Here is a 25,753-nt window from a genome sequence, read left to right as displayed (position 1 = left end):
AATAATCTGTTATCGATATGCAAATGGATTTTTTTTTAAATAAACGATAAAAGGTCTTTGACGTCCTTATTCTTAGTTCAATCGTATTCTACTTTTTACAGTATAATTACATTACATCGCAAATTCAGATGCGTGTGCAATGTGCATCAGGATAATCGGCTTAAATTTCCAAACGACGATATTATCAAACAAGATAATCCGCATATTAGCACTGAATTTTTTTGGTGATTGTAATTTTTAATTAGAGATTCAAAATAATTAACTGAGAAATACCAACTATTATCCGTAACTTAATAAAACAGTAGCACCATACATTCCTTCAATGCCTCATACACTGATTTTTGCCGACTAGTTAGAATATCTTTTCACTGCTATACACTTTTAACATATTATGACAATCCATCTTATCAACCTTATTAAATACTAGCAGTCCACTCCGGTTTCTCCCGTATTACATATTATAATATAGGTAGCTTATCTGCCTATAGGACTGAGGGACCACGAACAAATCTAACGGTTGAAGAATTTTTTTAAATAGGTTCAGGAGTTCCAGAGATCCCTTTCGAACACACAATTATTTTAAGTAATGGAGCAAGTATTTTAAGCAATAGTTCTTATAGATTTTTAATTTTGCCGCCATTTTTGACAATTACGTCAAACCGAGATTCGAATTAAGCTTTGCCTACACAGTCTATCCGCCTTGTTGAACGGTCGCTTGCGGTATCGTCGCCGTTGGAGAGGCCACACTGAATGAAGTTATAAACACATTGACTATTGTTACAAGAAATACGCCCAAAACTGTGAAATTGTTTATCTTGTCCGCTTTGCAGATGTCCTTATCGTCTTTAACATTATACCGACTGTTCATTATTAAACCAACGCCAACTCCGATCTGAAAAAAATAGTGGTTATAAAATAAAGATCTCTCATAAATATGATTTTACACATACATATTAGACCTTTCCGTGGGAAGCTAGCACTTAAACAGCTGTCTCCAGATACAAAAATCATAAAATAAAATAGTTCCATTATGACGCGTAAAATAGACAAACAAACACATTTTCACAGTTGTGGTATATGGTATATATAGGACTAGGTTTCCGCCCGCGGCTTCGCCCGCGCAGTCAAAGAAAAACCCGCATAGTTCCCGTTCCCGTGGGATTTCCGGGATTGCGTCATTTTCCCGGGATAAAAAGTAGTCTATGTCCTTTATCGGGTATCAAAATATCTCCATACCAAATTTCATGAAAATTGGTTCAGTAGTTTAGGTATGATTGTGTAACAGACAGACAGACAGAGTTACTTTCGCATTTATAATACATATTATATAGTATGGATTACTGTTTAGGATTCACGATTTTCTGATAAGGTGAATGATGATAATATTCGGTTATATTTATAGATACTAATTTAATCGACACACGCAATTTTGCTTAGCCAAGGAAAAAAAATTCTGTATGGTTGCCATTAGCAACGGTGGTAAAACATCAAATTTTACGTACCTGTAACACAATACTTAAAGCGATGAAAGTCAAGCTAGGATAGTAGTATGGATGAGATGAGGCAGACTCCAGGACATATCTTAGTTGGTTAGCATTCGCTGATAATAAGGCCAAGTCCATCATGCCTTGAGCTAGATTTTTCTTCTGTTGGTATGTGTTGACATCTGGGATCGACTGCAAAAAAAAATTAACGTAAAACTTTTTGGAATAAAATATCACTATGTTTTTTTTTTTCAGTTTATATTTACCAGTCTAATATTTTAATATTATTTATAATGTTTGAATAATATAATTTAAGTAGGTACATTTTTTCTGTTAGAAAAAGGTTAATTAGAAAAGCTTTGTCTGGGTTGAATAAAAAAAATGTCAAGGAAAATAATACTTACTTACAGTTAAATAATTCTATAATAGGGATATTAAAAAAAAACTTACCCCAGGTATCATAGGCGAAATGGGCCGATCGTCCATACCGAATCTATACCCAAAACCGTTTGCTGCATCTAAAATAACATGACAATATTTATTATTAAAAAAACTATCAATTAATGATAAAATAGCGCGAATTTATCCTGCAAATTAAATTTTTAAATAAACTGAAAAACAATGAACACATTTTTTTATTATGGTTGTAAGGATCTATGCAAAACACCACTTAAAAATCGAGATCGGCTTGCATTTAAATTGTTTTTGGTTTGCTGGATTTGTATCCGTCTGGATGGATGGATAAATATATGTTTTGATTAATCACCAATAACAAAACATAGTTCTTATCCAACAATTGAATGAATATCTATAGTTAAAAATCTAATCATAAATTATCATTTAATATTTTACAATAAGATGACCTATATAGGTACTTAGGTACTTTCATTGAATACCCTAAGTAACACAATGAATGCATAATTTTATCAATGCTAAGCAGGTACTTCATTGTGCATACGATGTTTATCATTTCAATATAAATTATTTATCAATGTGTAGGTATTATTTGTCAGGATAAGGGCTTAGCTATATCTTGAAGATGGTACGTACGTTCCAATTTCTTAGAATTCAATATAAAAAGAGATAATGAGATTCTAAATCATGTTATAAAAATGTGATAGTAACTCTGTCTGTCTGTCTCTTCTGCCTCAACCACTGAACCGATTTGGATTAAAATTTGGTACAGACTACAGAGATAGCTAAATAATTTTTAATGAATTTTATTCTACTTATGACCTTTTAAAAATAATTAACATATACCTACTTAATAATACTGTAAAAATGTTTATGTTTATAACGTAGGTACACAAATAAAATAATAAACATATATGTAGGTACAATGGATAAAATGCATTTTAAAGCGTAGGTAATATTATACATAAGTGCATAATTATTAAGGCTAATTAGAAAATTGTATCAAGCATAATATGTAAATATTTAATATATAAATGATAATACATATTATAAGAATAAGTGTATAATATAATTACTTATACCGGTGCGTTTACATCAAACGAGCGAATGCTCATTCTAACCACTATGTCATACTTTCGTTGTTCTTAGTGCGTTCGAAAATATTCAATGCAATGTTCTAATACTGAACAACAATACGATTCGTTTACACTAAATGACTAAAAGATCACGAAAGAATCATCTTGTTCTAGCTCTATGTTCGTTTGATGTAAATGCACCGTAATATGTACATACATGCATCATGCAATAATAATGTTTCTGAGACTAAGTATAAGTAATTAATAAAACTTCATGCATAGATTTGCTAGATATTTGAATGGAAGAAATAAATCGATTTAGTTATTTTAATTCATTCGTTAAATTATATGTTTTGTGTTAAGGAAAATACATAATTGATTAATGTAGTGTAATTATAGTATTAAATATATCTATTATTCATATACAAATACTTGAATAAATAATATAAATAACTTAATTAGTAATAGTACAGTTACTACCTACATAATAAACATATATAAGTAATATATTATGATAATATTCTTTAAAAAATTTAAAAACTCAAAACATAATATTATATGCAAATCGTACTGCATATAATTATGTCTACAGTTGCCTACTAATTATTGTGCCTAATGCCTAACAGTTATTTCTAATGACGCCTAATTTCGTCATAAATCGGTCTGTTTTAATTAAAAAAAGATAATATTCTACTTATTACCAGCCAGTTTTATTTTAAAAATGGAATTCCACTTATTATTATAATCGGCTAGTTCAAAAGTTAAATATTAACTCAGGCCCCAGAATCACAGACACAATAGAAAATCTATTGTGTCGTGGACCGATCGGGCCGTTCGGGGCTCAATGGGATATTGCTCTGTGGTATGCTCAGGGCTCGGAGCGCTCAGGGTCGTATTTGACATCTAACCGGCCAGTTCTAATTTAAAAATGGAATTCCATAACTTGACACTAGCAAAAAATATGCTCGCTGAAAAAAGCGCTCAATGCCATAATAAAAAAAAAGTGAATGAAATGACAGATGTGTGTGCGTGCGTGACCAATCACCGTAAGGATAGTCGGGCTCGTCTTGACTGGTGTAGAGCCATTTACCGTCTTCAGTGCCGACCCCATCGTCCTTCGTCGAGTGGTGGGAACCCTCGCGGTCTGTTTTGTCGTCTCCTTCTGGAATTAATAAAATAATAATAATATGAAAATTGCACAGAAAACTTATTACATATTTGGATGAAATTTATTATGAAAGTCAGGAGTAAAAAAATAACGTAGTGGAAGATTATTATAATCAATATCCAGGTATCCAATGGTATCGAAGAATCACTACTATAGTATAAAACAAAGTAGCTTTCTCTGTCCCTATGTCCCTTTGTATGCTTAAATCTTTAAAACTACGCTACGGATATTGATGCGGCTTTTTTTAATAGATAGAGTGATTCAAGAGAAAGGTTTTAAAATATAATTCATTAGGTTTTAGATAAAGCGGGCGGCAAGCTAGTACTTATACAAATAAATGAAAAAAATATTATAAATTGAAATATAATATTTGTGGCTAGTATGATAACTATATTATTATCTATACAAATATTATAAAGAGGAAAGGTTTGATTTTTTGTTTGTTTGTTTGTTTGTATGAATTGAATAGGCTCCGAAACTACTTGGCAGATTTGAAAAATTCTTTCACTGTTGGAAAGCTACATCATTTCTGAGTGACATAGGCTAGGTTTTATCCCGGAAATCCCACGGGAACGGGAACTATGCGGGTTTTTTTTTAAAACGCGGGCGAAGCCGCAGGCGGAAAGCTAGTGTATTATATGTAGGTATATATTTTGTATTGACACATGCAAGTATGCGGTCAAGAGCAATATCACAAATGAGGTTAAACACAATTTCCGTCAGATAACCTAATTTGAATATACTCAATACTGCGTTATAAACAAAATAAAATACAATTTAAGTAAATATTTTTTCATTCCTTTAGTCATTAGTGCATATTTTAACCAAACAATATTTTTATTAATACCTAATCCTAATATAGGCAATTCATAGAATAATTTTGACTGATTAAAATATTATATATGTAGGTATCAATAAAATAAATACTTAATTTAAGTAGGTAACTACTTAACTAGTTACTTTTAAAACGAAATAAAATTTCATACTATTTGTAATTTTCTTCAAAATAAATTGTAACGTTACAAATAAATCATTAATAGAAATAAAGTATTTTTCCTACCATTATTATCATGTTCGGTGTTCTTCTTATCGTCTGGCTCCAGAAGACCATCATCAATGCCAGGGTATGGCGTGGAGTCTGCATGCGGAATGTCCTCCAAGTCATCTATTTCTGGACCTGAGAATTTTAATTATTTTCAATATTAATTATACGTATAATACTTATGAATAACTTCACACGGAGTAGGAATATTTTTCCCACCTTTTTAACATTTTTCGTAGCTAGCCGTAGCGTGTACCTATAGGTTAGGTAACACTTATAATGTTTTTCTCGATAAATGGACTATGCTAACTGGTCTGGACTATGAAAATGGTTATTAAAATTCAAACCATGTTTGAGATAAAAAAATGAAACCTCTTCAGCTCATTACATCAATGCTTGATGCTGCAGTTCATAATATTACTATAGATAACCTTTTTGATGCATTTATCTACAAAACTGTACGATTAAATATGACATTTGACACACAAACAGGATCTATCAAGCTTACTCACTTCTTACTCAATTTCCCAAATCATGGCATTTAGAGTGACCAAAGTTCTTTTCGACAAAAACGCGCAACTTCGAAAGTGGTGTTACGAGCTGGCCGGTTTCCATAAATACGGTTTACTTCGCGACGACTGTTTATATGAGAACGAAGATGTCCAGGAGGCGTTGCGTCGTCTCCCACCTCATGTGTTGGACGAGAGGAACTTCAGGCTGATCAGGGCTATCCAGCTATCTGGTGCCAAGGTTCTGATGCCGAAGGATCAATGGACCAAGTTTGAGGAAGACAAGTTATACCTGTCTCCGATTGTGGAGCAGGTGGTCAAGGAAAGGTTAGAACGGGAAAAATGGGAGAGCGAATATTGAGTTACGTTGGTCGCTTTGATGTTCTAATATAGTTGTTGTGATCTTTATGGTGTTTTATTTCGATTATTACTACTGTTACTTTAAAGGTTTAAGTCAACAACCTCTTTAACTAACTTAAACAACAATCTTTGACTATAATTTTTTTTATACCTATATTTAAAAAAAAAATTTTTTCATTAGACTACCTATCGATCCGCTTACGTGGTAATGGGTAGCTTTTTGATTTAGAGATTCCCTTATTTCACATCTTATGACTAACTCAATCTTTTCGAATAGAATCTATATTTTCTATACGCAATAATGACGCATGAAATTCATCAAAATCGATCCCGCTATTTTTAAATACACATGCATAACACACATATGTATGTTGTTTATAGTATCTATATTCATATTATAGTTTACTTTTATTATCAACTACTAAACGCCCTCTATTAAAGTTTTCATAGAGCAATGCCCTCTTGACCGTGAAGTTTCTTACAAGAATGATTGTATTTAATCACATTTATTTTTGTACATGATCATTATTATATTTTTGTAGTTGTATATCTCCACCTACACGTAACGTTACCCAATATTAAGCAAGTAGCTACTACTACTACGATTCATGGTGTTATGTGTGGTGTTATGATAGATATTATATCGTAGGTACTATAGCTTTCCGAAAGCTGCTTCACCCGCGTATTAAAACCCCGCAACGCTCCCGTTCCCGTGGGATTTCTCGGGCCTCATACAAGTATAATTTACCAAATTTCATCTAAATCGGTTTAGTGCTTGAGGCGTGAAAAATGAACAGACAGAGTTACTTTACATTTTTAATATTATAATGAAGGAATAGTCTCGATGAAATGAAAGTCCAAAATCATCGTTAAAATAAATCGGGTATCATTCATTATTTTGTAAAGAAAGAATTGGCCACAAAAATTATTAAACGCAGCGAATTTTCAGCTAGGAACTTGTATAAGTAAAAATATTATAAATGAAATACTATACCAGCAAGAGGTGGTGTTTGTGGCTGCTTGTCGGGCTCCAGAAGAGGTTGTGATAGAGGTACAGCTTCTGCGTCTTTCGGCTTGTTGCCGTACTGCAACAATACAAAATACAATTATACTTTTTAGAAATTATTTATGCTATGCTCGTACTATAAATTACAAAAAAACCTAACAAAATTGAATTAGGGAAAGATCTATATAAGATTTTGTTGCATTTATTAAAACGTGCTCTTACAATATGTTTGCCAAAGCATATTAGATTATCTTCCATATTAGTCTAGATATATTAGATATATGGATGGAAGACTAATATAATATACTAGATATATTAGTCTTCCATCTTTGAACTTATTCTAAGTAAGCATATTTTTGTACACTAAATATAATATTAAGAAAAAAAATTTCAACTACTAACTAACCACAACAAAAAACGCAAAATTCCAATAAAATTCCTGTTATGCTAGGTCAGTTACCACTACAATACCTTGATCTATATGACTGATGCATTTTAGAAAGACACAGGGTTTTCCCATTATGATTCATTTTTCTCGTTTGTTTGTTTAACTTACGTAACTAGTAAATATTTAATAATCAGCCAGTTACTGTTCATATAGAGTGAAAATGATTTCGCGAGGCTTGCTCGCTCTGTAGATCCGCTTATTCAAATGATGTTTTTCAATTATTTTGAAAAAAATTGTCCAAATTAACTACATATTATTAATTAAAAATTAATGCAATAAATTTTATAGTTATGATGCAATTAAATTAAAATAGAAAAGAGAGTAGAAGAAAATATAAATACTATCTATTTATAGCATTGCACATGCAATTTATATTTTCTACACTGTAAAAATTTTTCAAAAATGCTTATAAATTTTGAAATACATACCTACTTCCGATATCTCATTTAACATTTTGGAGATATTTCGAGATGTTTTACGGATCCATTGTCTTGTCTTCTAAAGTAAGTTAGCACTTAAAATATCTACTTTAATTTTATTATAATTTTGAGCCAAAAAAAACAAAACAAATTCTGATTGCAAAATTTAAGGGGTTTAACAAAAGAGGTCGCGGTCCAATAAAAATACACAAACAAGACAAAAGGGTTTTCCCTTTATTAATGACTCATTTGACATTTAATTATTGCACAGAATGCCACGGAATCTCACGATTAATATTGTGCTAATAACCTAATTGCATGGTGATACAGCCTTGTATCCGTTCTGAGTATGATTGAGGGAATTACTCTGGGGGAAGTATGGACTGATGAATTTGTCATCAAACAACTTATTATCTAGATTTTATTTAGTAATGTGTAAAGGTGAGTTTTAGAATAAAGCCGCCAAAAACCCTAGACAGATGATAAAAATTAGAATATTGGCGCTAAATTTGGTATACACAGCGCCATCTTTTAGGAGAGATGCTGACTTAGAGAAAAGAAAGATCGCTCTGCTGGGTCAATAATATTATTTCTTTTTTTTAGAAGCAGCTGAATTTTTTTTTAATATTAATTGATTGATTGCAATTAAGATCAAAAATTACTGTTTCCTACAAATAATGAATACGAATAAATTAATCTAAAGGAGCTAAAAAATAAGCTTTAGGTACATGGATCTGTATCTTAAATAATTATACAATAAAAAATGTTCAACTGCAAAACCTCAGGTAAACCATAACAATGATAATTAGCAATCAGGAAAACGCCATAAAACTGCATACAGGAAACTGTACAACAAGTTATTTTCTTATTTAAAGAATAAAATAATGTTAATTCCAATCCTTAAGTAGCGAACAAGAATATAGATTATATCTGTACAAGATCTGTACGTACTACACTGTCATACATTCATAGATGAGGTCATTTCCCATTCCACGTTTGCAAATAATCATAGTTCAATGAAAACCACTTCAACTACATGAAAAAGAAAATATTTTAAGGAAAGCTCATGTCTGGCTAGACCATCTATCCTTTTCCCGACTAGACAAAAGTTCTAAATATCCCATATCCCGCTTCCAGACGCATTTAGGAAATCAATAATTAATTTTCCACTTAATAAAATATCATAAATACATATAGTCTCATTGATGAAAATAATAATATTTTAGAACATATTAATATCGTCAGTGTAATGTATTTATTCGTCCTTCCACATTTATTACAATGTTTACAAAAGTAATTAAAGCTGGACACTCACTACCCGACCGGTCACTTTTACACACTCTAAACTGTCTAAAGTGTAAAGTACCCTTCGCCAACATTCGAAAAAAAAAAGCAAAATGCCAAAAAACTCACAGGGCGCATGTCTATTATGCGATATTCCGCGCGCTCCATCGCGTGTGACATGGACACATCTGTCGCTCACAGTGCACAGATACACTATGACAAACCAGTTTACAACAAAGTACAATACAGTATGAAGGTCAAGGTACTATTAGTGTCGAATCAATTAGCCCGCCTAAATCATTATCTGTGTTTGCGGATATTTTTGTTACTAATTTAAAAAGTATTTAACCTACAGAAAATTATTGAGTAGCTGCTTGCCCCGGCTTCGCCAGTTTACTTGATATAATTAATAATAGTCTGTTTCTCAGTAAAAATGTAATTTTTTGGTGAAATAATGTTTAAAATCCATCTAGTAAATATTTATTGTTTTAACACATTACAAACATACATACAAAAACACAAATGTTACCCATTTATAATTTTATATGAATACTTGGGAAAAAACAATCGATTTGTTAAATTTTGAATGTGAGGACTCGTCGTTTTTGGCACCATCGATAAAAACATAATTTTCATTTAGGAAAATTTGTTGAAACCAGAAGTGAGAGTGAAAGGGTTTATTTATAATTAACTATTGGCTGATACCCAACATTTCACGAGATAAATTCTCATAATGTATCTTTTAAATTATTATGTGTTCGAGTTTTCCTCAAATACAAAAGAATTCTCCTCATTATCGATTTTACTAAATATGGAGTTCTACGTACATATTCCATTCTTAGAACAGGAAAATCTTATGTTAGACGTAAAAATAGTATGTATGACGATAATACTTTTTACATCACTATAATAATTATAATAATTTACACCATATCTAATTATAATAATTTACACCAGTACTTCAAAAAATCAAAAGGTAATCAACTGAAACTTTCCTTTGAAGTCAAAAACATTAAAAATTGTTAACTAAAAAAAATAGTTTTTCCTAATTATTCGTATTATCACAAAATTTTAAGTGTAAGAAAACACACTAGATCGAATCTCTATTCCTAGCACATAACATTTAAGATAATAAATGAGAATCAATCTTCAAGAACCTACCTATACAATGACAATACCCCGGTTCTAGGAATCATTATTTGACAACTAGGAAGATAATTTCGCAATAAATCAGCATGAGTATACAGTTCATTGAACTCTACGTGAGATGAGTGATGACGTACCATTGAATACGGCCTTCAATTTATTTACTAAACTTCCATTGAACTGTGTTATGAAATTTTTAGAAGCCTGTTTATTATCACGTAGATGTACCCAACTTAGCAACAACGAATATAGAGAATAATTACTAATGGCTGCAAAAGTAGAGTAGAGTGGTAGAGTACCACAGTTAGAGTACTAAATATCCTAATTACTATACATCAGTAGACCATTGGTAGAGTAGACAGTTATACTCTAGAAAAACTGGTAGAGTAGGTACTGAAAACTGGTAGAGTACCTACTAAGAACTGGTAGAGTAGAATGCTAGTTCACTTTCTCGTAAACAAACCGATGTTTTTTGAACGCGCTATTCTAAGGATTTAGAAAATTATTTTCACAAGTACCACATAGATTATATTCTTATGGCTCATTCATTTCAAACCCCACCAGGTGGAACCAGGGCGATCAGTTAGTATTCTATAAAATTCCAGAAACATAGATGAGTCATTACTTTACAAATACATAGGATGTACGTCAGCTGTTATACCTTAAAATTGTCACTAAAAGCGAATTCCCGAAGTCATGATTAGCGACCCAGCTTTACAATATATGCCATAGATAGAGAATATGCTATCAGATGTCTGCACTGGGAATCGGAAGTCGGAACCCATTGTTCAAATGCTAAAGACTCATCAATGTACCAACACAGCAATCTAAACTTGTAAATATGTACATCCATACCTTTTTATTACGAAAAATATAAAGAAAGAAAGAAGCAGACGCGTCTGTTCAAATTAAAAGTGAGTGAATGATACCTTCTATCATAAAAAATAAAATTTACAATTTTAGAATAAGGAAAGCAACTTTAAAAGTATTTTCTATGAAGTGCTAAATATTATTTGTTAAACATCACATAAACAGCCAACAGGATAATAATTCTCAGGTGTTGTTAATGAACAGTACAAAATTTATTGGTAACGGGCCAAACATAACAACGCGAAAACACGATATATTTCGTAGAAGTGAACTTCGCTATATATTTATCATTCTAGTGTGTAATTATAGATTTGTGAATTTACTGCCGCGGCTGCTCTATGTCGTTACATATTATCACGAATGCAACTTACTTTTCGCAGAGACAGCCGTCTGAATGGCTACTGAGTAGGCTACGTCTACCTCGTTTGGCGTCATTTTTAGGTTTTGTTTTTTTAACATTTTATTTTTACTATATTATTTTGTAGGTACCTATTATTTATTAAATTTTATCTGTGGATATGAAATAAAGACTTAAGTATTATCTTTGTTTGTTTAAAACTAGCGGTTCACCTTCGCTTCGCCTGCGACACATACATAAATAATCATAGCCTATACGTGGCACTTATCCAACAGTGTAAGAATTTTTGAAATCAGTGCAGTCGTTCCTGAGATCATCGCGTTCAAACAAATAAACAATACCGATATAGATACGATACCGTTCAAGTTCAACACACACCAAGTTCAACAAAATAAGAAGTCAATGGTCTCACAAAAACGTGTAGGAGTAGTTTAAAGTTTAAAACGTAAAGATACAATATAATTAGAGAATCGTTAAATTAGAAAAAAAATTAAAGATTTTTATAAGTAATAGGTATTCAAAATATTAAACTAAAATTGATATCTCTACATAATGTATTTAATATTTTCATACAATTTATAGGAACAACTCGCTCAGATACAGGAAGAAATAAATACATAATTACTTACCACGAAATACTTATTTGAAATAACCAGTTAAAGTATAATGCATTGTATAATATAAAAAAACTATCGTAAAGCCAGCCTCGGAATATTATCTATACCAATATTATAAAGCTGAAGAGTTTGTTTGTTTGTTTGAACGCGCTAATCTCGGGAACTACTGGTCCGATTTGAAAAATTCTTTCGGTGTTAGATAGCCCATTTATCGAGGAAGGGTATAGGCTATATATATCATCTAGCACCAACAGGAGTGGAGTCACGGGGGTGAAACCGCGCGGAGCAGCTAGTCTCTAATATATTATGTCACGCGTGAATGGCTGAATCTTGAAGCATTTCCCGCGAAAATCTCGTTTCCGAGGGAAAACGAATTTTAAAAGGAGTTACCACACAAACGTTGTCACGGTCCAGCCATTTCGATTATCCCAAAAACGACCGAGAATAATTCTCATCTTTCATTTTTTAAATCATAAATTGCCACTTCTTTTTAAAATGTAATGTACAAGTCCTTTTAAGGTCACTGAAAACCGTGACTCATATAAAAGCACTCGTGCGTGTGTTTTTACGTTATAGGTAATATCTATTATATTGAATCACGATAATCGTAACAACTTAGAAACAGTAATTAAAATAGAACATAAATGGGGGAAATACTCAGATTACGGTGAAACTATTTCTTTCTATTTGATAGATATACCTAGATAAAGGAAACCCGCGTAGTACGTAAAGGAAAACGATTTCCGGTAGAAAAACTATCCTATGCCCTGCCTCGGTTCGCAAAGTACCAAATTCATCTAAATCGGTTCAGTAGTTGTGGTGTGAATAAGAGACAGACAGAATTACTTTCGCAGTTGGTTATTTAGTTCGGATAGTGATTATCAATTGCATGATTTAACATGAACTAGAGGAAGATCTATATTTTATTTAAAGATAATATTATAATGATGTACGTAATCTACATAGGGGGGATGATGTTAACAGTATTTTTCAAATCTTAGTTACCATTTATTAGTTTTTATTTCTGAAATGTTTACCAGTATCTGCTGCTCAGGATTTTCGGACAATAATAACTGAATGAAAAAGCTCACTTGCAAATTAAAAATGTTTTCCGACTGTCGTGTCCAATTAAAATATTTAGCAGACCGTACCTTAGCTATAACGAAAAACAGAACAATGCATGTGCATTGCATGCAAAACGACACGAAAATATTAATTGGTGTTGGTGTTTTTAATAACGAAATACCATCGAATTTTATCGAAACTGTTAATAATATCAATCCGAAAACCTAACTACTTAAATCTTCTTGCTAGTAAGTAATTAACGTATTGTCTTCTCAACTCTTAATACGTTCACTGCGGCATGTCCAGTATCGGGCCATCAGCGACTACACCACAGTGCGGCGCCCAAAATCGTAGTTTTCACCGTGGTGCGGCGAGGTTTTTTATATGTTAATCAATGACTAGAAAAGAGACAAATATATTTTTGTGATCACAGTTTGAAGTAGGACTCAATTTCGTTTAAAAATTGTATGGCAAAATATTGGACTAACGCATAGAAAAGAAACCATTTCTTTTGTGTGCGGCATGTCAAATATTTTGCCATGGACAAGCACCTCATGCCGCACTGTACTGCGAGCGCGCCGCGTGTCAGTCTCGCATAGTGATGCACCAGTACCGAAGCACTTTTCTTTTGGGTTTTTTTAAATGACAATGATACCTTAGAGGCTTTAGTTTTTTTACTTTCTTTTATTTCGTAGCATAAATGCAAAAATGTGATGACAGTTGTGAAAATAATATAAAACATTAAAACAATAATTACTGAACAATTTCCTGATAGTACTCTATCAAGTACCTTGTTTTATATAGGATGTGTTTTTTTTTTGTATCGACGATCTCGTTATCTGTTAACAAACAGACTGAAATATACAAAACTGATTTATATCGATATCGATGTTTTATTTTACAGTGTTTCCCATCGCTATTACTGTAAACATGCCGTACCAACGAAGTGCGGGATGGCAAATATTTTTTCACAAAATCAGGGGTTTACATTTTCCCTCATATCTTTTAAACTATTGGGTCAAACTAAAAGCTATTTATGCGGTATATACTAGACTATATATACTATTATCTGTAAAAAAAATTTTTGAAATATCTTGAAATTTCATGAAATTATTAACCTTCAAAGTCAGAAGGTGCGATGTGATAAAAATGGCTCATGACGCACAGTGGTGAACTTGCCGATGTGAAGTATGGAAGACATGCCGCAACAACGGGATCCGGGTTCGAGTCCCACCTCGTGATCGAATTTTTTATATTCTTTATAAATTTATAAAAAAAGATATCTTGATAAATTGTGATATCTTCAAAATCTTTAACTAAAACTTTTTACGTAGTTATCTACCACCTAGGTACCTACCTACCTATGTTCCCTCTAATTTCTAAAACAACTACTAATATCCCAAAAACAATTTTCATTAAAAAAACCGTTAACAACACGTGTGATAATTGTATTCATTGTACGAGACAATATTAATGGATTCCATTTTCCCCCGCGATTTCTCGCAAGAAATCCACTTTCCAATTGAGATAGGTATTTGTAATTGTGAATTTATGATCTTCGTGTCTGCTTCACTCGTAATTCATAATTAATATTTTTTAGAGGACATAGATAATTAAGCAAGCAGGTCATTTTATCTATTTGCTGTTATCAGTAGTAACTAGACAACTGTAGGTATTTCGAGTCAAAATTAATTAACTAGTGCAAAGATTTTTTTTTAATTTATCAATTAGAACAACTGCTAGAATAGAACTATGATTAACAGGATATAGCCTTATATTATTTCTAAATAGTGAACTCGAGGATTTTTTTTATAATTAGTATTATGTTCATTTTTATTCCAATTTGTTATACAAATAATACTATTAATTTTTTAGTTATACAATACAATTAAAAGTTTTATCTCTTTAAATTCATCATTCACTGTTGTTTTTGGAGAAGTTTATTTTAGCTGGTTTAGTTTTAAATATTTGAAAAGCTAATTCCCAGACACTTGAGTTATGGTTTATATGATTTTATTTTCAGTTTCCTTTTTATATCTTTATAAGAACCCTTTAAAAAGTAAAGTAGGTAGGTATATGGAACAGTCGCTAGTCGCTACTACTAAGTTCAACCACCTCAGTTAAATATTTCTTAAATAATTCACAAATAAAACTGGACTTTGAACACTATACCTAATCTTCATAATATAAACAAATAAATAATAATTTAGAATGTCAACAACAAAACGAATTACTCACTATGTCTTTTCCATGATTCTTCTCATTTTCAATCATAACATCAGGTTTAACATTGAGATTTGGCGAAGGTGGCTTCCCAAAAACTTTTTCGATATCTGCCATATCAAGTTTTGGGACCTTTTGCGTCTCCTTTGGGGACTCCTTGTTTTCCATTGAAATATTTGTATATAAAATTAATCACAACACAATGTTATCAAAACCACACTCGATAAAGATGTACTGGGTGATGTTTGCAAGAACAATTTAATTTAATTTTGTTATAAACAACTTGTCATTTAATGTGTATGTGTGCCGAACGCGTGTGCTCTTTCGCGGGCGTTGATTTACACTAACTCACTAAAGTTTGCAACAAATGAACACAAGTCATCGAACGATATAATGAGTTGATCTCTAAGGCCCTTCGCTCATGGAGCTACTCAAAAAAAACTAGTCACAAACTCAAATTACTAACGAGTTGCCTGAGCGTCACAGCCCATACCAGTTCTATGGAGATTCGCACACGACGCGACTAGTTACTAACTGGTGAGTAACGCGTTAGCAACCAATCACGCGCGACGCGTCGTGCCGGTCTCCACGCTACTGGTTTCCCGGGTTTCTTTGTTTTTTATGATAAAAATGAACGAGCAAACATTGACAAGTGACTGAAACCTTATGGCCCTTCGCTCATGGAGCTACTCAAAAAGAACTAGTTACAAACTCAAATTACTAACGAGTTGCCTGAGCGTCACAGCCCATACATGTTCTATGGAGATTCGCACACGACGCGACTAGTTACTAACTGGTGAGTAACGCGTTAGCAACCAATCACGCGCGACGTGTCGTGCCGGTCTCCACGCTACTGGTTTCCTGAGTTTCCTTGCTTTTTATGATAAAAATGAACGAGTAAACATTGACAAGTGACTGAAACCTTATAACTTGAGTAGCGTTGTATGCGAGATACAATTTGTAACTGGTTTGTAATCGTAATTACTGATTAGTTCAGTCATTTTTGAGTAGCTCCATGAGCGAAGGGCCTATAACTTGAGTAGCGTTGTATGCGAGATACAATTTGTAACTGGTTTGTAATCGTAATTACTGATTAGTTCAGTCATTTTTGAGTAGCTCCATGAGCGAAGGGCCTAAAAATACCGGTAGATATACATACAATTATTGTAGTGTATGCTGTGTGGGCTTTCCTTGAACTGATGTTGTTGAATATTCCCCAATTTGTAGACACCACTTCCTGAGAAATGCATTTTTATTTATTGTAAATATGTATTTCGTCTTTAGGTACTCTGCCGAGCAAAACTCCGTTTAAATCACATAGGTATATAGGGAGAGATTTTCTTTTTAACTTAATTAAATTTTTGAAAAAGTTACAAATATTTCGACAATTTATAACGCTAATCAAAGAATAAAGTGGTCAAATATTGTATACCTATTTTCCACTTTTTCCAACGTGCCCAGAAACGAGACATTAGTATTTTTCAGTGTATTTTATAAATATCATTACTCTCTCTAATTACATAAGAAATGCATGTTTCCTTGTCTTTCTTTCACATCGCAACGGAACAATTCTAGGATATGATTTTTGTGTCTGAAGATAGTAAAGACTAAGGTAGCTAGATAATGACATAGTCTACTTTTTACCGCGGTTAAACTTCTCATTCCCAGGGAATTCCCTGTGACTACGCGGGCGAAGCAGTGGGCGGCATAGCGTTATAATACGTATTATTATACTTTAATGAAAATGTTAACAAAACTCGTTATACGCGTATTTGCTATTAAAAAAACCGTATTATCCGCCCGACCCACGTTATTTAAAAGGAATGCAAAATTACGTCCAAGTTCACCATGTGTGACATTAAGGCCCTTCGCTCATGGAGCTACTCAAAAAGAACTAGTCACAAACTCAAATTACTAACGAGTTGCCTGAGTGTCACAGCCCATACATGTTCTATGGAGATTCGCACACGACGCGACTAGTTACTAACTGGTGAGTAACGCGTTAGCAACCAATCACGCGCGACGCGTCGTGCCGGTCTCCACGCTACTGGTTTCCCGAGTTTCTTTGTTTTTTATGATAAAAATGAAGGAGCAAACATTGACAAGTGACTGAAACCTTATAACTTGAGTAGCGTTGTATGCGAGATACAATTTGTAACTGGTTTGTAATCGTAATTACTGATTAGTTCAGTCATTTTTGAGTAGCTCCATGAGCGAAGGGCCTAAATTTAAAACGAGTTTGGTATCCGTATCGAGGCGGAAAATCTGTTTCGTGACGTTGTATAATGTATTCCGGTTTTAATGTGTAAATTTTAGCGGGTTTTCTGTCCTCTGATTACATATTATTTAATTTGGTAATTTTAATAAAAGTTACCCAATGTTTTTGTCTAGACTTTTACATAGACAGATATTTTCATAGTGCACAAAATGCACATGTTAACGGAAATGTATTACCTAAATCTGAATTAATATTAGAAACTGCATAAAATGAATGCTTTTTGTAAATAAAACTCGATGTTAAACCGAGAATCTAAGTACATAATCATCGAGAGACATTATATATACGACATATTATACATATAAGACATATTTTTAACGTTCACCTTAATAATTAATGTTACTAATTACTTACTGACTACATACGTACCTAGTTTTTTCCTGTTTGAGTGAAAAACACCCTATAGTCATTTCTGAATTCTAAAATACAAAGATTCATTTTGAAACTATTTTAAAATCCTTTCGGTTCATTAATTTCATTGAATTATTTAGCATCCAGTATTAGTTTTTATTTCAGACATTTCAGTTTTATGGAAATGGTATTTTTGTCAGTTTATTAATTTATTTGCGATATATATTATATGGTACCTATTTTAGTCATGATATTTAGCATCTAGTCAAGTAACTACTTCGTCGTCGTCGTCGTTTCAGCCGTGGGATCGTTGTCCACTGCTGGACAAAGGCCTCCCTCAAGGATTTCCAGTACGACCGGTCACCGGCGGCCTGCATCCAGCGGCTCCCTGCCACTCGGACCAGGTCGTCTGTCCATCTTGTGGGAGGTCGTCCCACGCTTCGTCGACCAGTTCGTGGCCTCCATTCCAGAACTTTTCTGCCCCAACGGCCATCGGTTCTACGGGCTATGTGCCCCGCCCATTGCCACTTCAACGTGCTAATCTGGAGAGCTATTTCGGTGACTCCGGTTCTCCTACGGATTTCCTCATTAGTAGCTACTTACCTATTTAGTTTTTATTCAGACTTTTCAGTTTTATTAAAATGGTATTTTTGTTCGTTTATTCGTTAGTTTAGTTATCCATCTCGGCATCGAGTATGTAAAAAAAATACCAGACCTGATATTATACACAGAACTATTGTTTTTGAGATTTTTCCGAAGTACCATAATAATTATAAGCCCGTAGTTTTCTAGCGACAGAAAACAAAATGGCCACATATTGAGGATCTATGTCAATCGAATCTAAATTTATATCTGCAAATAAACATATTTCTATCTAAAACGATATACCTTCGCTTTTGTATGTATGTAATTGGATGATAAAAATATAATACTCAGTATTAACTAGTTGATAGCACTAAGTAGATAATAAATGATAGTCAAAGGAATCTATCTTTTAAAAACATATATAATTATTAGTCACAAAAACTTAAAATAATAAGGATCGTTATCTAAATCTAGAGATAAAATGCTGATTAAGTTAACCCTTTTTCTTCCGTGAAAATCGTTACATTATCTGTACTTAATTATTTTTTAAATTGCGTGACTCATATACCGACTTCTTCCATATAATTATTTATATGTGGCAAAACTTAAGCCACTCGTGATTTTTCATTAGAAAAAAAAGACGTGTGGCACTTGGGGACTGCCGCGGTTAAGCTATTGCATGCTATGCCTTCAAGCCACACCTCCGCGCCCGTCGGAGTGGGGAGCGTGAGGTTTTTCGTTACTAAATTTCTGGATTCGGTCCCCGCGCTCAAGGCCCGCGATAGAAGCTATGCAATAGCTTAAAAGCAAACTCTGCCAATTATATTGTCACTATAGCTTTACCCCGCGGTTGCCCTCACGGTCAAAACCACAAGCGAAACTTTTCATCCCCTTTTTCAATCATTACTGGATTGAAAAAGAATTTTCGGAAGATAGTAATCTATATTTGACTCCCAGTCTTCATCTGTGTTTATACACTACTAGCGGTCCGCCCCGGCTTCGCCCGTGGTACATATTTACGTTTTCTCTACATAAAAACCATCCTCGTACTTCAAGGAATATAATAAAAAAAGAATTATCGAAATCGGTTCAGCCGCTCTCGAGTTATGCGCTTACCAACACATTTTGCGATTCATTTTTATATATAAAATAAAGATACAGACGGACTGGCAAACTTCCATGTATATGATATTGACATGTTATTTCTATCTATCTTATTATGTAATGGAAAATTTTGGAAAAAGTAATCTAAGTAAGTTATATAAAATAATTAAGACTGATAACTCCGAGTCTTCATGTATTTTATATTATGCAATTTATTACAAGTTTCGTGAATACCTAACCTAACAGACACAGATACAGGCAAACTTACACTTTTTATCATAATATCATTGGTATGTTATTTATAAATATCTATCTATATTCTATATTATGTTTATAGGTACATAGCATCAGATTCTGCATTATCAGTCCAGTCTAGGGCACACCTGGGTCGGAAAAATGCTGAAAGGCTAACCAAAATGACGGTTAGATTTAAAATTTCACGCCAGATTTAAAACACATCTACTATATAAAAATAAGTCGGGTTTTTCTTCCTGACGCTATAACTCCAGAACGCACGAACCGATTTCCATGGTTTTGTATTCCTTGGAAAGGTTTCGGGCTCCGTGAGGTTTATAGCAAAGAAAAGATGTCCCTGGTGGCGAAACGGAGTTCGCCCGGTTTGCTAGTTATTTTATAAACACACGTTACACATTATTATATAATATTTTATGTATAACTAGTTACAACTTACAATGTTTTTAAAATTATAGACTTATAAAATTCCAATATATTAGTTAGTACATATCTAACATAACGCACTAAAATACTTAATAATTACTGTACTATTAACTATTCTGTGTAATTAGTAACCCAAGATATACCCAGTTCTGTACACAAACAAGGAAACTATTGAAACAAATCTCTGTTGTCAATAGTATTCGTCACCTACCAACAATTAGTCATATCGTCTAGTACGTAAATTTTGCCCTTATAATTATTGATCATTCATATAGCAGTGACCAACGCGTTCCCAGAAGAACTAAACCTGTTATCTACAGCTGATAACTGACAGGGTTACCAGATTACTAAATAGATACAACGCGTTACCGGCTCATTTTTTATTCAGTTGATATTCGAAACACGGCGAGTACCTAAGGCCTAAGCTAATAAGTTTTCGTTAAAAAGTAAATAAAATACATCAAAATGAGTTGTTGCCAATCCCTTGTCAAATATATTTTGTTCTTCGCAAATCTTTTCTTCGCGGTAAGTTTTACTTTTGGCTTTATGCTTCTAAAAAGTTAAATTCGTTCCTAAATATGATGATGATTATAGCCTATAACCTTCCTCGATAAATGGGCTATCTAACACCGAAAGAATTTTTCAAATCGGTCCAGTAGTTCTCGAGATTAGCGCGTTCAAACAAACAAACTCTTCAGCTTTATAATATTAGTATAGATTATGGTATCATCACTACATAGTATAAAACAAAGTCGCTTTCCCTGTCCCTATGTCCCTATGTCCCTATGTCCCTTTGTACGCTTAAATCTTTGAAACTACGCAACGGATTTTGATGCGGTTTTTTTTAATAGATAGAGTGATTCAAGAGGAAGGTTTATATGTATAATAAGATCCATTAAGTAGTGGAGAAGTACTGTTATTTTTGAGGTTTCTAATGTGATGTCGTAAAAAATTACATTTATTCCGCTTACATTGCAAACGCAGGCTGAACCCTACCAGCCGTACAAATAAACGAGTTATAACATTTTATGCAAAGAATAAACTAAGAATAAGGAAAAATCATACAAATAAACACGAAATAAATGTAACCTAGTATAACTTCGTAATAAGTATTCATACTAATGCTATTCCGTCCTTATTACGGCTACCACCCTAGTATAAGTCTGACATAACCGAGTTATAACATGTCTTTTAGTACATTGTGCTGTGTTTTACAAGTTTTAGAAGCAATTTTCAATCTAAATTTGAGATAATAGCAATGAGAGTAATACGAGAAGTAGAAAAAGTTGAGCAAATTAATAATTTCATTACGTACCTATTGAAATGGAAAATTTTGTATGAAATGTCAAAATATACGAAATTATGAAAAACGCTTTTGATATTTATAATGATTTATTTATTTACAACATGCGCCAAACCATACATACATACTCAAATTTCGACGGACCGAAGGACGATTTTTAAAAACACAAGATTTAATTTACACGTCTTTAATTAGTGCTTTCTACATTCAGAATGAATTAAACTAAAACTTAAACTAATAAACTTATCTCTAAACAAAAATGCAGCGTTTGAAGAAATACAATATGTATGCATTAAGGCGATGCAGGGTGGCCATAGTTTGCTGCGTTAACAAATATGACATCGCTCGCATGTACTGCGGGTGGCCCCGATATAACTCCTCCATCCTCAGTTTCAAGAAAATCTGAAGGGTTTTCTTGAATACATATTTTTCTTAATTTAGACTTAATAACTATGACGATGACAATTATAATTACGATTAATACAAAAGTTATAATGTTAATCACTCCGACGGCACTATTCACTGTACTATTAAACTGGTTTTCACTATTTTCACTATTTTCAATTAAATGCCTAAGCATATTTATGTCAGTTAAATTTGCACCCTTCAGGTTAACAGGCTTCCTGTCGGTCTGGGAGTTCATCAAATTTGGTAATATAATTTTTGGTAAACTTGGGTATATAATATCATTTCCATTCGTTTCATATTTCTTTAGTGTTATATCTCCGATTTTCACGTAGCAGCCAATCTCGTCTAACGCCAATAAATAAGTACCACGAAGAAATTCTTGGGTTACCTCATTTTCACAGACCTTAGTAAGTACTGTTTCCACATTTACGTAAAGTATCCATCTATTTGGTAGTACATTGTCGATTTTCACGTCATCTATGGAAATGGGAATCGGCTGACAACTGGAAACATTTGTAGATAGTCGCAGAAGATCGGTTAAACAATCGTCTTTGTATAGTGTTGATGTCAGTATTTCCGGGCATAGGAACCGGTCTTCGTCAATTTCTTTGCATGGTTGTGAAAGTGGCATCGTTTTCAACCCCTTCACAAGGACGTAAGGGTATTTGGGAAGGATAAAGGAAGTCTGACCTTTTTCTGTGTTGAATATAGGTAAAGGTATTATTTTAAAATATGAGTAAATATCATCAGTAATTAATGGAATAGTCATTACGAATTTTATTTGACTTTGTTTTACATAAGTTTGTACTTCTATTAATTGTTCAATTTTAAGAACATTATCTAAATTTACTGGAAATGGTAACTTAGAGCTAGTTTCAATATTTTTTAATAAAAGTAATAATTCCTTCGTATCTACAACGGATTGGTGTAAAAGTTTAATTTTACTAAAAGCTACAGCAGTTTCAATTTCACTTAATCTAACGTAAATAGGCATAAAATTATGTAAGAATGCGGAATATGTATGTATAATTTCATTAGTCCTTTGATGTAAATTTGTGTCATTTAAAAGTGAATCAATTACATTTAGCTTATTCTGGATTGCAATGAAATTGTTATTAGATATTTCAGCAACATTTAATAACGAACCCACCATCTCAGTAACGATCGTCATCTTATGTATTATAGAGTCTTGTTTAGTCTTTAATTTTTCAATAGTGTTTTCAAATTGTATAGCATCTTCGTTGTCGAGGTTACCGGTGATAATTTTTATAACTGAACCAAGTGGATTTAATAAACCACGTTTAGATCTAGAAGACGGAATTAATTGTTCAAATTTATCAATAGTATAATTCATATGATAATCTGTTTGTATTTCTGTTGTAATAAAATCGGAACCTAACGCTTTTACATCAATACAACTATGAACCTGATTTCTAAATGATAGATAACTATTTATATTAAATTCTAAATCGTCATATATTAACTTTAAATCTAACACCTTAATAACTCTCCATGTGTCATTGCTGACGACTGCATAGCCTTCACGGAGGGGTAGTATTCCGGGATTCCGTTTAATCTGGTGCAGCTGAAGGCCCTGGTTTTGGATCACATGGATCGTCAGAAGCAGTAACCTGCGGAGGACGCTTAATGTATTTAATTGGAACTTTAGTTTCACGATTGTGTGTCGTTACTGGCACAACATTTCTATGGATCGGTCCCGTGACTATCGCTTTCTGATACCTAGGCTTATCTTTAGCACGTCTCGTGTTAACTCCCTTAATGTAAACTGAATCTCCTATGTCTATGTTAAAATCATTTTCACCGCCATGCTTATCCTTAATAACCTGTTTCTTATGAATAATTTTGTCTGTAAGATATTTGTATGAAAATTTAGTACGTTTGTGGTGATCTTTTACGAATTGTTGAGTTAATTGTTTATTAAAATCTCCAGCTTTATCTAGAATCAGTATGCCTTCCGTATCAAGATTGCGAGTTGAGTGAACCGTATCTGTATTTTCGCTATTATTGCTAGACGCGGTCAAGGTGCTGCTTTCCGCGGTTATTGTACTACTATCAGGTAACGGAATCGAATATGGGGACCTCGGGCGATTATTTTTAGTGATAGGCACTGTTCGGTCTGAATCAGACGAAATTGTAATCGGCGTCAAGGGTCGGTCACATTTTCCCGCCTGATCGTTACTAACTTTTACTATTTCATCGGTTAAGTGTTTTTGAAGATTTCGCTCCTTTTCATCTACATTAACTTTCATTGACACGTCGACTATTGCTGCTGGCATACGAACGCTTTCACGAAAAGTCTGAAAATCTAATATAGCGTCACCGTTCTGAAGGTTAGTTGGAATTGATACTCTAGTTTCTGATCGAGGCTCTAAGGTGATTTTTAACGGAGGGTTATACGTATATATAATCGGTATTTTGGCATTAAATGTTTCTAAAACTTGGTGCTTCATATCGATATTTGCATCTAGTTTCTTAAGTAAATCAGATCCGATTAATCCATCATACTTACTGTCTACATTGTATACATAAAATTTGTGGGAAAGTGAGCTTCTAAAAGTTTTTAATAATGGAATTTCTATAACCTCATCATGAGTGCTTTGCGCATGGGTACTAACAACTGTAAATTGTTCATACTGTTTATGATCTCTAAAATATTCTTCTGCTTTGGCCGGACTTATAAAGGAACGACTACTTCCTGTATCTATGAGAAACTTTGCTTTTATTTCGGGAACTATAATATGTGGTAATTTTAAGAGGCTGTCACAATAATTTAAATTTATTATTTCACTGTCTCGTCGGAGGCCGGTAACAGGAAATTCGTTATTGTCATTAAAATTGCTTTCAGTTACTTCCGGATCGGTATACTTGTATAACTCGTTCACGGCGTCTTCTTTATAATCTAAGGGTGAGTTATCGTAATTTTCATAATTTGGTTCATCGCAGTAATATATGTTATGAGTTACGTTTTGCCTCATAGGTGCCGTACGCATTGATACATCACTATTTAAGCCGGGGTTCGGTGCCTGGGCATGTTGTATGCCAAATTTAAAACGAGGTTGGTCTGTTTGTTGATTTGGGATTCCAAATTTATAACCGGAATTTTGAAAAGGTCGCAATTGGTGGTTATTATTAGATTGTGTGCCAAATTTATAGCCTTGGGCTTGTGGTGTTTGCCTTAACTGTTGAATAAAATTTGGTCGAGGTGGTTGCATTAAATTTGGTCGAGGTTGTTGAGCGAAATTCGGTCTATAACCAATTGGCTGTTGAGGACTGCCGTATTTAAAGTTTTGATTTAAAGGCATCGTAATAAAATTAGGTTTGAATGAATTTTGAAAAGTGTTTTGGGTTATAGGTTTTGGCTTACTAGTCTTTGCATTATATTGTTGTATAAAATTTACTTCTTCCGTAACTACGCTAAGTGCATTTTCTAAGTTTTTACAACCCCTTAATCTAACAATCCGGATCATGTCCTCCGGGAGGTTGTACAGAAAAACATTTAACGCAGTATTATTGTATATGATCATTTTCGCGGCTTT

At 33.1% G+C, this 25,753-nt stretch overlaps 1 protein-coding gene and 1 pseudogene across 1 annotated transcript; one reads left to right on the top strand and one right to left on the bottom strand.

The window, feature by feature from the left end:
• Positions 1-578: 578 nt before the first annotated feature.
• LOC149906871 (uncharacterized) lies at positions 579-15,828 on the bottom strand. Its single transcript, XM_090103913.1, has 8 exons — positions 15,494-15,828; positions 12,733-12,737; positions 7,048-7,119; positions 5,203-5,319; positions 4,020-4,136; positions 1,935-2,002; positions 1,503-1,676; positions 579-892 (listed from the first exon to the last, which is right to left on the bottom strand). The coding sequence occupies exons 1-8, from the start codon at positions 15,655-15,657 to the stop codon at positions 692-694; spliced, it is 918 nt and encodes a 305-aa protein (XP_089960039.1). The 5' UTR covers positions 15,658-15,828; the 3' UTR covers positions 579-691.
• Positions 5,711-6,054, top strand: LOC149906872 (cytochrome b-c1 complex subunit 7 pseudogene; annotated as a pseudogene).
• Positions 15,829-25,753: the final 9,925 nt, after the last annotated feature.

This window comes from Colias eurytheme, chromosome 7, assembly GCF_061535395.1.
Source record: "Colias eurytheme isolate Ceu_HAF_F1 chromosome 7, ilColEury1 Martin Lab GWU primary, whole genome shotgun sequence".
In the NCBI taxonomy this organism is placed as follows: domain Eukaryota; kingdom Metazoa; phylum Arthropoda; class Insecta; order Lepidoptera; family Pieridae; genus Colias; species Colias eurytheme.
The sequence above is the reverse complement of the archived record's forward strand: the minus strand, read 5'-3'. Positions and strand labels throughout refer to the sequence as shown.

Bases quoted from the DNA above. Each gene is read 5' to 3' on its own strand.
- LOC149906871 (XM_090103913.1), bottom strand. From the start codon at position 15,657: ATGGAAAACAAGGAGTCCCCAAAGGAGACGCAAAAGGTCCCAAAACTT. The intron at 1,677-1,934 runs GTAAGTTTTTTT...TTTTTTTTGCAG, and splicing joins TTTCGCCTATGATACCTGGG to TCGATCCCAGATGTCAACAC. The intron at 893-1,502 runs GTACGTAAAATT...TATTTTTTTCAG, and splicing joins CTTTAAGTATTGTGTTACAG to ATCGGAGTTGGCGTTGGTTT.